The sequence below is a fragment of the Hypomesus nipponensis genome, chromosome 6, assembly GCF_054491055.1.
Source record: "Hypomesus nipponensis isolate SF chromosome 6, ASM5449105v1, whole genome shotgun sequence".
NCBI classification, from domain to species: domain Eukaryota; kingdom Metazoa; phylum Chordata; class Actinopteri; order Osmeriformes; family Osmeridae; genus Hypomesus; species Hypomesus nipponensis.
In genome coordinates, this window is record NC_140366.1 from 9047604 (window position 1) to 9061520 (window position 13917).

Here is a 13917-nt window from a genome sequence, read left to right on the forward strand (position 1 = left end):
CAGACACTGTTCCTGTGTGTGTGTGTGTGTGTGTGTGTGTGTGTCTGTGCACATAAAAGATCACTCTATAATGAGACCTACAAGAGGCAGTGTGGTGTGTGGAGGGGGCTGTCATGGGTTTGATTAAAGTCACGACTTGAGCAACAGTCCCTCGAGTGTCACACGTCGGAGGTGTGTACGCGTGTGTGTGTGTGTGTGTGTGTCTGTGTGTCTGTGTGTGTGCAGTGTGTGTGCTGTGCTGTTGGCAGGGTACAGTAGAAGAAGAGGACTCCCACACAGGAGATAACAGAGAGGAAGATCTCTCCAGAAGTTCCTCAAAAAAAGACTCTTGGCTCCCACAAGGAGTAAATAGATAATGGATAATAGCTCGACTAAAAGCGAAGACAATTTTAGTTTTCTTTTGTTGAAAGTGCTGCCTTGTTTTCGAATACATGGACTACATAGATAAAGGATAGTATATAGTATAAAAGGCAATGTGAGTTTTCAAATGACAAAAGTGCAAACGTTCATATGTAGTGCTCGTGTCGAGTAGCGCAGTCATTTAGGTTGTTCTCTGCTTGTAGCTAACGTGGCCATCATCTCCCATCTCTCCCTGCAGCTCCATCAACCTTCCCTTCCTCTTCCTCACCTCCGGACGTTACCGGGAAATGGGCCTTCGCCTTCCCAGGGCGCACTGCTTTGCCCGGAGGTGTGGGCGCCACGTGAGGGCGGGGCAGGTGGCATCGCGGTCCTAAAGCCTGGCCCTCTCTCTCCCCCCCCCCCCTCGCCAGGGACAGTGAACCTTGACCCCAGGCCCCCAGGACCAGGGGAGCCATGCCCTTCAGACTGAAGCTACGGCGCACGCGACGCTACAACGTCCTTAGCAAGAACTACTTTGTGACGCGGATTCGCCTGCTGGACAGCAACGTGATTGAGTGTACTCTGTCCGTGGAGAGCACGGGGCAGGAATGTCTGGAGGCTGTGGCCCAGAGGCTGGAACTACGAGAGGTGAGCTTCCTGTTGATGCTGTTTCTTTCCCGAACCATGTGTTTGGAGAGAGGGGATTGTGTGTGTGTGAACATGAAATGACAACAAACCTGCTGCTGTATGTGTGTCAGTAAAGATGAGCTGACAACCTGTGTCCGTTGATTGGACTGTGTTTGTGTGTGTGTGTGTGTGAGCCACGCGTCTCCCTACTGGCCCAGTGTCTCTCCCTGGCCTCTGCTCCCTCTCTCAAATGGGGCTCTTGTCTCTCTTTAACGAAGCATAGCTTCCCCCTCTCTCTCCCTCTCCACCAGAGGAGAAAGATACCTCTACTCGTTTGACTTTCCTCTTCTCCGGGTCTGCTCCTCTCTTCTCTTCTTTTCTCTGCTTTCCTTTTCTGCAGTTGTCTCCTCTCTGTAGTTCTTGTGAAGTATTATTTTCTCTCATATGACCTGTTATTCTAATGTTCCTATCTTCCTTCCATGCTACCTTGTTTAGTCATGTCAGTCCCCTCTAGCTCCACGACAAGGCTGCAAGACTTATTCATCTAAACCACACAACGTTTGCTGTGTGTGTGTGTGTGTATGTGTGTGTGAGAGAGAGTTTGTTTGTTTGTGATGCTGCATCCAGAACAATGTAACAATGTGTTTGTAGAGTGAAACCAGTGCTGTTGTGTAATTACGACCTTGCATGGGTATGTGCTTTTGTGTGTTTATGGCACACTGTGGCACACTATGAATGTTTGTGTGTGTGTGTGTTTGGATAGAGGTGGGGGGGTGTTGGAGTCAGTGTAGTGCGTACTTACACAGTGTTGCGATATTTGCCAGGCATCGGTGATGTCATAAATAAGGGCCAATGAGTGGCCCCCACCACCCGTGTCTGTCTGTACCCAACCCCATGGAGACACTACACACCTGCAAAGCATCCTGGGATATGGGAACTACCTACTCCCCTCTCCATGCCCTCTCTGCCACCTCTCTCTGACCTGTCTCCCTCCCTGCCCACGTCTCCTTATGCTCTCTCTTCTTCTCTCTTCTCTGCTTTGGCCATTCAGAGGTGTGTGTGTGTGTGTGTGTGTGTGTATGCGTGTGCGTGTGTTTGTGTGTGTGTGCGTGCGAGGGAGTACACGTGTCTGTCTGACCCTCTGGGTATTGACCTATCAGCAGCGGAGAGGGAGGGGCTGTTTACTACATGTCTTAGACAGGACCTTAAGTATCTGTGGACAGGTGCTTGTGGGTTACATAGTAACAGTAAGTGTGTAAGGTCACACACGCACACTACAATTAAGGATGCTATGACGCACCAAGAAAACACTTTGCCTGCACCTGGTTTTCACCACAGCTCATATTGTCATTGAGTTTGACTTGGTGTCAATCCCTTTTAGAAACAGGTGTGCTGAACACAAACACACGCACAGACAGGCATACACACACAAACATCTGACTTTTGACAGAAAAGGTGTTTGTGTTTGGAAGAACACAACACGGCACATCACAGAACATCACGCTTTATCCCGAGAAATCCAGTTTTCGAGGAACACTCAATTAGAATCAGCATGTCCTTTTTTTGTTCTTCCTAAACCCCTATTTTTGTCCATCTCTTTCTCCTCTCACCCCCTCCCCTCTCCCTGCCTCCTTCCACCCCCTCCCCTCTCCCTGCCTCCTCTCCCCCTTTCACCTCCCCCCCCCCCCCCCCCCCGCTGTGTCCTCCCCCCTGTTCCAGACCCACTACTTTGGGCTGTGGTTCCAGGGCAAGGCCCAGGCCCAGCGCTGGGTGGAGCTGGAGAAGCCTCTGAAGAAACAGTTGGACAAGTTTGGGAACGAGCCCCTGCTCTTCTTCGGGGTCATGTTCTACGTTCCCAGTGTGTCCCGGCTGGAGCAGGAAGCCACAAGGTAACGTGAACACGACACGCTAACGCCATACACACTACACGCTAACGCCGTACACACTACACGCTAACGCTGTACACACTGCGCACGAACGTGATACTTTCACGGAGGGAGAGAGGCGGGGTGCCCTGTGATCTAACCCTAATGTGTCTCTCTGATGTTGCCTTGGTGACCTGACCTCTGTGTACATTTCCTCTAAATGGGTGTGTGCCCTAGTGTGTGTGTGTGTGTGTGTGTGTGTGTGTGTCTAAGAGAGGAGAGACATGACTGTCTGGAGCAACTTGAGCTAAGAAAAACAGCCAAACAGGGGTGGAAGTGGATTGGCTGGACGAAGGGGTTAGCATGGGTGTGTGTGCGTGTTTGTGTGTGTGTGTGTGTGTGTGTGTGTGTAAGAGAGAGAGTGAGTGATTATGTTAGCTCGTTGTGAACGGGGCATAGGAGGGTCAGCCCACAGAGCAGCATCCCAGCAGTGTCTCCCATCTCCAGTTCTCCCTCTCGATCACAAACACACACACATGCTCAAACATAGACACAGGCAGGCTGCCTAGCATCAGTCACATCACACTGAGCTGCTAAATGTGTGTGGCTGCTTCTAGACTGAATGAGGGAAAGGTTGCCTGCAGGTCAAAGATTGGCGCGTTAGTGTGTGTGTGTGTGTGTGTGTGTGTGCGGGCGCACAGGCGTGTCTATCAATCCATTTGAAGTTCATCTTTTCTAGTTTGTGAGCTTTCATGTGGAGGCAGGGCCAGGGCCACACTCGCTCGTACGGGTGTTTGAGTCGCTGAGCACAATGGAGACGCCAATGGACATCTGTGGACCGCGGACGCCGTCTCTACAGGTTTATTGAACACAGCCCCTGATCTGGTCCGCTCTGGAATAGGGCTGTTATTCCAGGAATTCCCATGGCTCTTTAGGGAGCGAGTGCGCGTGGGCGGGTGAACGTGCGCGTTAGCGAGCCTGTAGATTTGCGCGCGTGTGGGCACGTGTTTTTTGGGGGGGCCACATGGTCGTGCCTGAGGGGGGGTGCGGGAGGAGTGAACAATGGTCGGTGCTGTGAGAGGGAAACATAGGGGTCTTTTGTGCCCCTCCGCCCTCCCCCCCCCCCCCCCCCTCACAGTGTGGAATGCTGGCCCAGTCGGGCACTGCAGAAGGAGCGCCACACATTCTTTTCTGCTAGAAGTGTAAAGAACGGAGGGGGGGGGGGGGGGCAGGAGCAAGGGTGGCAGGGGCAAATATCTGGGGGGAGAACGAGCGCGCGGCTCACACACGCACACAAACACACACACACGCGCACCCATCAAACAGGCACACATTCCCGCTCCCGCAATCTGGTCTGTAGACAGACAGCCACACCAGTGGAGTCACACTCGCACACACACACTCACACACACACTCACACACACACACACTCAAACACACACACACACACACTCACACACTCACACACACACTCACACACACACACACACACACACACTTCTACACCCCTTCCACTGACGCCGCTCTCACACACAATGCACCACTGTTAATGTGTTCACTATCACAGAGGCCCCAGCAACCACGTAGGAGTCAGTCTCCATACTGTAGAGTCTTATAAGAAGGAAGCTCTTCACATCTCACCACCCACTACTCTGGGACTGGTCACTGCAGCTCACTTCATACTGCTAAAGTAGCTTGAGGAGGGATAAACCTAATAATACCAAGATGGACAACACAGTTCCAAAAAAGATATCTATTTCTTCCTTTTATTGAGTGGAAATGCTTCACTGCTCATAGATGGCAGTGTAGGGACAGCGCAACTCAATTGATCTTAGATGTGTTAGCGAGCAAAAGAGGGAGGGGAGTAGGAGCGTGAACTGTAATGATGAATAAGAGAGGACGGGGGGAGGGGGAGGGGCCATCAGTGTCGTCCCTCGAGAGTCCTCAGGAGATGTTTGATTGATGCGTAAACTAATACTTGATCTGTCTCCCTCCCTTCATCCCTCTGCCTGCCTGCCTGCCTGCCTGCCTCTCTCTCTCTCTCTCTCTCTCTCTCTCTCTCTCTCTCTCTCTCTCTCTCTCTCTCTCTCTCTCTCTCTCTCTCTCTCTCTCTCTCTCTCTCTCTCTCTCTCTCTCTCTCTCTCTCTCTCTCTCTCTCTCTCTCTATCCCCAGCTGTGTAAATCCCCTGTGGAGGGATGGGTGGAGGTTGGGGGCAGAGTGTGAAGCAGTCTCACACTTTTAAACATGGGCACCAGAGCCCAATGTCTGAACGCGGGGCTTCCCAGCGAAATCACATGAGGTGCTAATTCTGCAAATGAACCGATTCTCTCTGCGATGAAAAGTGATCCAAATGGATTCATGTTGCTGTATGCGTAGTCATGGGACAACAGTTACCATGGGAAAGTAACATGAGAGTCCTTTCTCTTCTCTCACATCTTACTCTTTCATCCCCTCTCCTCTCTCCTCCTCTCTCCTCCTCCCCTCCTCCCCTCCCCTGAGCAGACCCACCTGGCCCCAGTGTCCCTGGGGGTAGCTGATCCAACAGCCTTGAAATCCTCGCTTTGTAAAACCAGTTATCAAGCCACCCTGCCAGACACACACACATAGCGATGTGTTCATTTCACCCCTCGCTGATTTAACAACGTTAACCTCCCACACGGCCGGGTCCATCTGGGAGTGCGGGGGTGGACAAGGTCCCTCATTGGTGTGTGTGTGTTCTTGGGGCACATGAACAGGACCATGGCTAAGCAGAGCCGTTGAGAACACACACGGCGTTGTGGAGGAGGAAGTGAGGCGGATGGAGGAGAAGAGGCTCTCTCAATCGCTGGGCAAAGATAGCAGGCCTATCTTACTGTAAGACGTGTTCCAGATTACACTGTGTCTCTGTCATGCTTGTCATGGCAGGTGGAGTATGTCACACGCCGTCTGATTTGTGCTGAGGCTGGGTGTGTGGTGTGAACATGCACACACACACACACACATACACACATGCACACATGCACATGGTTGAATTAGGGAGTGAGCGAGTCATTCTCACATCTGGAAACACGGCTGGAGCACGACTTGAACATGTGTGGGCATATAAAGGTGCCTTTGTGTGTGTGTGTGTGTGTGTGTGTTTGTGTCTGTGATGTCAGTGTTATTAAGTGACACAGCATGGATGTTACAGCTGGATGTTCTCCAGTCATGGTGTCCATCCAGGCCAGGTGTGTGCTTAGGTCTGGCCCATCGGGTCCTGCCTGTGGTGCTGTTGTGTCAGCTTGCCTTCCTTGCTCCGTTTGACCACTGCCTGGTAAGAGGATTAGCCTGGGTCCGGTGACGACCCTGGCTAACCGTGTGGTTATCTGTCTGGGAGACGAGAGGCCACCTCGCTCCACCAACATCTCTGTCTGACCTGAAGGTTTTGCGTCAAACGTTTTTAGCGCAACCTCGGCACAACGTGACCACGACCCATTCCAGAACCTCAGGAGTGTTCCTGTGCCTGAGACTCCGCCCCCTGTGACCACAGTGAGCCCGCCCCCCTCCAGTGGTGGTGGCTGGGGTTGGGTAATTACAGGGTTGCCACGGGAACGGAATGGCGGGCCAGCCAACCAGTGTAATGACAGGGTGAGAGGAGGAGGGCGGGGTTAGATTATAGACCCAGAGTACACAGAGAGGAAGAGAGAGGGAGCTGAAAAAAGAACTGGAGGAGAGAGAGAGAGAGAGAGAGAGAGAGAGAGAGAGAGAGAGAGAGAGAGAGAGAGAGAGAGAGAGGACGAGAGGGGGAGTCCAGAGGAACAACAAGAAAGTTGGGAGATGGAGTGAAAACGTGAAGGAGACAGAGAGAGAGAGTAGTGACAGTGAACGTTTGAAAGAGAGAGAGAGAGACAAGGAGAGAGAGAGAGAGAGAGAGAGAGAGAGAGAGAGAGAGAGAGAGAGAGAGAGAGAGAGAGAGAGAGAGAGGGAGAGAGAGAGAGAGAGAGAGAGAGAGAGAGACAGACAGACAGAGAGAGACAGACAGAGAGAGAGAGAGAGAGAGAGAGAGAGAGAGAGAGAGAGAGAGAGAGAGAGAGAGAGAGAGAGAGAGAGAGAGAGAGAGAGAGAGAGAGAGAGAGAAGGGAAATAGAAATAAGAGGGACCATGGAATAGTCAGTTAGATACAATAAAACGGTGGTGGATAAGAGCTATTTCTAGTTGACACTTGACTTTCCAAATCATTAACACCACTCCTCCTATCCATGCCTGCTGCAGGACTTCCCCAAGTCTGTGTGTGTGTGTGTGTGTGTGTGTGTGTATATGGCCTCAACAGAGCTGTTCTTGTCTATGGCAGGGGTGACTAAGCATGCTGGGATAGTTTGGTGGTTTCCACATCACAATTTGTGTTTTCTGGCAAACACATCCAGATACAAGTTTCCTTTCAGTTTTCTCCTCCACCAGTGTATGTGTGTGTGTGTGTGTGTGTGTGTGTGTGTCTAGAAAGGTGTCTCTTAGCTTCCCTCCACTGAAAACCCTCACAGTGTGGTCGCCATGGAAACAAACAGGAAACTGGCATTGTGTGCGGCAGAGACTGGTCACCCCTGACAGCTCTCTGTTCCTGCCTTTCAGTAATGGGCCATGCTGAATCTGTCTCTCTCTCTCCTCTCTCTTTCTCTCTCCCTTTCTCCCTTCTCTCTCTCTTTCTCTCTCCTCTCTTTCTGTCTCTGTCCACTGTCTCTTTCCTTTCGTCTTTCTCTTTTTTGTCTTACTCCCCCCATACTATTTCATGTGTTTCCTCCCCCCCCTCTCCGCCCTTCCCTCCCCCTCCACCCCTCCCTCCCCCTCCATCCTGCCCCCCCCTCCACCCTGCCCCTCCACCCTGCCCTCCACCTTCCCCTCCCTCTCCATCTTCCCCTCCCTCTCCACCCTGCCCTCCTCCTCCATCTCTGCAGTGTGGCCTTCTGTGGCTGCAAACAAAAAGAATCAGCACTAAAAAAAGGAGAGGGAAAAAAAAACACGGCCCTTAAATAAAACAAGAACAACTTTGGACAGCCCTGTATTTTCGCCCTCCAATCAAATCTGTGAAGGTTGGCCTGCCCTGCCTCTGTCTCACATCCCGTCCACTTCCCCTCTCACATAGCTGTGGCCAGGCCCTACACCTTCACTATCACAACACACGGGCCCCGCCTCTGCTTCTCCACCAATGGCTAGTCAGTATTTCACAAGTTCAAGAGGGGAAATTCACTCAACAGGGATGGGTTGCTTGGTGTGCCACCTGAGCATACAAGATGACAAAACACACCCGCTCAGAACTGTTCATTTAGTGGCTGGTACTGGTACCAGGTACCAGTACTGTCTGTGTGTTCCCTGTGTGCAGGTACCAGTACTATCTGTGTGTTCCCTGTGTCTAGGTACCAGTACTATCTGCAGGTGAAAAAGGAGGTTCTGGATGGTCGCCTCCACTGTACCGTTGAGCAAGGCATCAGACTGGCAGGCCTGGCTGTGCAAGGTAACGTGTGTGTGTGTGTGTGTGTGTGTGTGAGAGAGAGAGAACTCACACTTTCTTAGCTCATCCTGTCTTTACTACCTAATATGGCTGCATACCTCCAGAAGAGGCCAGTCCACTTGAGTTCCTACAGTATCAGGACTTCACCACACACAAACACACACACACACACACACACACACACACAGTGTCCGTGTCTCTCATCCTGCTGTGGTGTCGTGTGTCTCCTGGGGGAATGTAAACAGACGTGAGCTTATCACCAACTCCAAGGTTAGCCGTAGCAGAAGGAAGAGCCTTATCAGCAAGAAGGTAGGGAGGGGAGGAGGGGGGAGGAGGGGGGAGGGGGGGAGGTATGTCTACGTACTGTATATTAGAACAGCACATAAGGATGGAGCTACTTCAAAGGAGAGCTGGAGAGAGGATGGTACACAGAGTTGAGACTGTACAGGTGACTGCAGATAGATCGGAAATCATTAGTCATTAGACAGAGAGAGAGAGCTGGAGGATTCCATTATAGGTACATGCAATGAAGTGTGTGGTCCATCATGGGTGTATATTCATGTGTGTGTGTGTGTGTGTGTGTGTTCCGTCCTCCAGCTGACTTTGGAGACTTCACACAGTTCCTGTCTCAGGACTTCCTCAGGGAGTATGTGCTCTTCCCTGTGGTGAGTCCTTGCTTCTCACCACCTCACACACTTTAGTCAACTACCGGTTGTCCTCTGTGTGTGTGTGTGCGTGCGTGTGTCGGTGTTTGTGTCCTCTGCAGCCCCTGCATTCTCTCACTCTCTCAGCTGTGTTTATCCTATTTAATGAGGCGAGGGTGCCCATCCCAGGTGTGTTTCAGAGCTCAGGTGTGTGGGGGTGTTTATATGCATGTGTGTGTGTGTGTGTGTGTATGGGCAAAGGTGTGTGTATGTGGATATGTGTGGCGGCGGGTGTGTACTTGTACGTGTGTATGTATGCGTGGGTGAGCACAGTATGTAGCGTTATGTATGCGTGGGTGTGTGTGTTGATATGTGGATGTGTTTGGTGTGGATGTGTGGGTGTTCAGGCGTGTGTGTGTTAGTGTGCCTGTGTGTGTGTGTGTGTGTGTGTGTGTGTGTGTAGAGAGAGAGCTGGAGGCCACACATTCCTAGTTCCCCCCTGTCCCTCCTCCTTTGGTCTACCTGCATACCTGACTGACAGACAGACAACAAAGACTGGAGGCTCTGGAGGAGGGGGGAGAGAGAGAAAGAGAGAGAGAGAGAGAGAGAGAGAGAGAGAGAGAGAGGGAGGGAGGGAGGGACGGAGGGAGGGATAAGACAAAGAGAAAGAAGTGAGAGAAAGGTCACGTGTGGATGAGTTAGGCCCAGGGTTTTAATAGAGGGATATAATGAGTATTTTTTTTATTCGACGGAAATCCAGAGATTTGTGTGCGTGTGCATTTGTGTGTGTGCGGTGTGTGCGAGTGCTGTGTGTGTACTGTGTGTGTAACGAGAGACAGCTCCTCCTTCCTCCACTGTGACGCTCCTCACTCGCACGCTTCACTCTCGCTCTTGCCTCTTCACTCTGCCATCGCCCCTTCCTCCCTCGGTTCTGCTAATCTCCCTTCCCCCTTTCGCTCCCTCCCATTCCCCAATCATCCTCTTTCCCTCCCCCCCCCCCCCCCCCCTCCAGAAGTGGCCCAACGTCGACGAGGTGTTGGAGGAGTGGACTCACAAGGTGGCGGAGGAACACAAGAGACACTGGTTGGTTTATACCTCTCTGTTATGTCAGGGGGGGGGGGGGGGAAGTGTCTGCCTTTGTGTGTTCTGTGTGTGTGTGTGTGAGAGAGAGAGAGAGAGAGAGAGAGAGAGAGAGAGAGAGAGAGATGATGATGATGATGATGATGGTATTTGTGTCTGTTTCAGTCGAATGCAGCCTGCCGAAGCAGAGCTGTTGTACATTAAGGAGGTGGAGAAACTAGATGGCTTTGGGCAAGAGAGCTTTGCGGCTAAGGTAGGGAAAACGCACGCACACACACACACACACTAAAACTCCAGTAAACGATGAATACCAATGTTGTCTTTACAGGACAACTACACCAATGACATCTTCATCGGTGTGTCCTTCATCGGAGTTTTCGTCAAACACAGGAATGGCAGGTCCATCATGCTCCACAGGTGGGCCCCTGACCTCTCAGCAACGACCCCTGACCTCTCAGCCACGACCTCTGACCTCTCAGCCACGACCCCTGACCTCTCAGCCACGACCCCTGACCTCTCAGCCACGACCTCTGACCTCTCAGCCACGACCCCTGACCTCTCAGCCACGACCTCTGACCTCTCAGCCACGACCTCTGACCTCTCAGCCACGACCCCTGACCTCTCAGCTACGACCTCTGACCTCTCAGCCACGACCCCTGACCTCTCAGCCACGACCCCTGACCTCTCAGCCACGACCTCTGACCTCTCAGCCACGACCCCTGACCTCTCAGCCACGACCCCTGACCTTGTGATGCTCTGTCTGTGATGTGCTACACAGTCCGCCAGACAATATCACAGCACTGCATGTTCATGCAATGTTGAATCAAATCAAATGTATTTGTATAGCCCTTTTTACACGCAAACATGTCACAGAGGGCTTCACATATGCCCATAAAACTGCCCCTCGACCAACCTAAACCCTCAAGGAAGACATCAACATGAGAATGACGTTTGGCCTGTGTGTGTGTATGTGTATTTGTGTGTGGTGTGTGTTTGTGTGTGTGTGTGCGTGTGTTGGACAGGTGGAAGGACATTGGTAACATAGCACACAACAAGTCAGCCATCTCTGTGGAGATCACCAGTAAGGATGACACCATCATGTTTCACACTGTGAGTTGTGTCTTCCAGGATTACACATGCACACACACACAGACACACACTCACAAAGCAAGGTTGTCTCAGAGGAAATGAATATGACAGACAGACAGAAGAAACACACACATGTCATTATTTTGAATTGTTTTAATATCAGGTAATTACACATTCATTGAAAGATTTTAATCTGTTCTGCACTGTGTGCCTGTTTGTGTGTGTGTGTGTGTGTGTGTTGTCAGGAGGATATGGAGATGGCAAAGTACATTGCCCGCCTCTTCACTGCCAGACACAAGTTCTACAAACAGAACAAGATCTGTGCAGAGTGAGTGTCAAGTTTCTCTCGAGGTTCTCTCCAGAACATGTTCGACATCTCGACTTCCGCCTATTGCTTGCATGGAGACAAATCATTATGAATAAGTGTTTGGCAGAACTTAGTTTTAGGCTGGCTTATTTTCACATTACTAATGTCATGCTAGACATATATAAACCCATAGGACCAAACAGTTGAAACCGCATGTGGAAAGAGAACCCTTGTGTCAAACTTTTTGACCTCCACGGCATTGTAACGTTTGTGAACCACACTGCCCCTAGTGGTCACGATGCACCACATGATCCTCAGCTTCTCTCTGTCCTCCAAGGCCCGCCCACTCCCCCGCACCCATCCGGAGACGACCAACCTGGACCCACCGCCTCTCTCTGGTACTGTCAATCATTGTAACCTCTCTGCTGATTGGCTGTCTGTCTAATGACCCATCCATGCCCACTTCCGCCTTCCACACAGTGGGAGAATTAAGAATTGAGTCAGTGATTCAATGAAGGGGTTTATTCTCGAAATAGCTTTGGTGTTGGCGTCTGTGGGTTGCTTGGGCGTTGTGTTTCCGGTCTTACAGTAAAGAGACTTTTCTCTCTCCATCCTTTCCCCCCCATGCCCTCCCTCCCTCACACAATGACCAAGGCTAAATGTGGCACAATACCTCTCTCTCTCTCCCTGTTTTTCCTCTTCCTCTCTCTCCCTCCCTATCTTTCTCCCTCCCTCCATATCTTTCTCTCTCTCTCCCTCCCTCCCTCTCTCCACAGCCTCGACCTCAGTCCTGCATCCTCCAGCCCATGCACTCCCAGTACGAGGGCCACTACCAGGACACACAGAGTTCACAAGGTAGCCACAAACGCACACACACACGTACACAAACACACACACGGACACACACACACACACTCAAACACTGGAACACCATGAGTAAACATACAGACACACACACACACAAACACATCATGGACCCACACATCCACGCATACAGAATCACACTCACACATAAACACTGTAAAGTCAAAAACACACACCCAAGCACTCCTTTCTCTTCCGGGCTCCCGCTCTCACTTCTCCTACCCAGTGAGTTACTTATAGAAATCAAGTGTGTTTACTGCCTCGTTCATCCTTCCTGGCAGAATGTCTCATTCAAACTCCACTAATGACACGATGCCTTTCCCAGCAGCCCCCTCGCTTCACTCGTTTGTTTCAGCCCCTCGGAATGTGCGCTCCTCTCTCCTCCTTCCGTGGACTGTGGATCCCGCTCTCACTCCCTCGTTCGCCCATTTGCCGTGCCTTGTAATCCAAAACACTTCAATCACCATCGCTGACACTTGTGAGCGAGGGTTGGGAGGGATGGGGTGGCGAGACAGAGGCCACGCTGGATGCGACACTGCGCGGGGGCGTGCGATCACGTTTGCGTCGAGTGCGATATCAATCACGGCTAGGGATTTGGGATGCATTTAGCCTGGGAACTGTGGGCCTTGAGAGTGTTTTGAAGCCTGTACTTGTGTGAACAACATCCCAACATACACAACTCGTTTGTCTGCCTCCCTCCCTCTTTCTGCCTTCTTAACCTCCCTCCCCCTCCCAACTCCTCTCCCTTTCTACTTCTTCTCACTGTCCCTCCCTCCCTCCCTCCCTCCCTCCCTCCCTCCCTCCCTCCCTCCCTCCCTCCCTCCCTCCCTCCCTCCCTCCCTCCCTCCCTCCCTCCCTCCCTCCCTCCCTCCCTCCCTCCCTCCCTCCCTCCCTCCCTCCTCCTCCCAACTCCTCTCCCTTTCTACTTGTTCTCACTGTCCCTCCCTCCCTCCCTCCCTCCCTCCCTCCCTCCCTCCCTCCCTCCCTCCCTCCCTCCCTCCCTCCCTCCCTCCCTCCCTCCCTCCCTCCCTCCCTCCCTCCCTCCCTCCCTCCTCCTCCCAACTCCTCTCCCTTTCTACTTGTTCTCACTGTCCCTCCCTCCCCCCCTCCCTCCCCCCTCCCTCCCCTCCTTCCAGACAGCATATTCCACGACGACCCGTATTACAAGTCCGAGACCAGCCTGGACCGGTGTCCGGTCGACTTCGGCGGCGGCTTCCGGAACGGCACGGTCCCCAACGGCAGCATGTACAGCAGCCCCAGCCTGGGCTCCCTGAACCACTCCCAGACCTTCGTGCAGCCCTCGCCCATCTCCTCCAACCTCAGCATCCCCGGCAGCGAGCTCATGCGGCCCGACTACATCCCCAGCCACCGCCACAGCGCCATCATCGCCCCGTCCTATAGGCCCACGCCCGAGTACGACGCCGTCATGCGGCAGCAGAAGCGCCACGTCGTCCCCGCCCACCACGACCTCCACAGCCAATCGCTGCGCAGCCTGAATATCAGCAACGCGTACGCCTACCGCCAGCCCGAGGCGCTGGTGTACAGCCAGCCGGAGATCGGGGAGAGGGGGCCTTATGGAGGCCTGGGGCCCGGTCCTGGGTCCTACACGCCGCAGGTGAGAAGCTGCAGCTCCCGGGGGG

At 52.5% G+C, this 13917-nt stretch overlaps 1 protein-coding gene across 1 annotated transcript in view; it reads left to right on the top strand.

Moving 5' to 3' along the window:
* The window catches only part of LOC146286919 (tyrosine-protein phosphatase non-receptor type 14-like), a 32574-nt gene that overhangs the window by 8882 nt on the left and 9775 nt on the right, over window positions 1-13917 (top strand). The window contains exons 2-13 of the mRNA XM_084700332.1: window positions 599-987; window positions 2686-2855; window positions 8199-8296; window positions 8891-8958; window positions 9950-10020; window positions 10183-10270; window positions 10346-10434; window positions 11040-11127; window positions 11352-11434; window positions 11751-11811; window positions 12190-12268; window positions 13414-13892. Coding sequence (XP_084556458.1) covers window positions 814-987; window positions 2686-2855; window positions 8199-8296; window positions 8891-8958; window positions 9950-10020; window positions 10183-10270; window positions 10346-10434; window positions 11040-11127; window positions 11352-11434; window positions 11751-11811; window positions 12190-12268; window positions 13414-13892 — 1548 coding nt within the window. The 5' untranslated portion in view covers window positions 599-813. The remainder of the gene's footprint in view (window positions 1-598; window positions 988-2685; window positions 2856-8198; window positions 8297-8890; window positions 8959-9949; window positions 10021-10182; window positions 10271-10345; window positions 10435-11039; window positions 11128-11351; window positions 11435-11750; window positions 11812-12189; window positions 12269-13413; window positions 13893-13917) is intronic.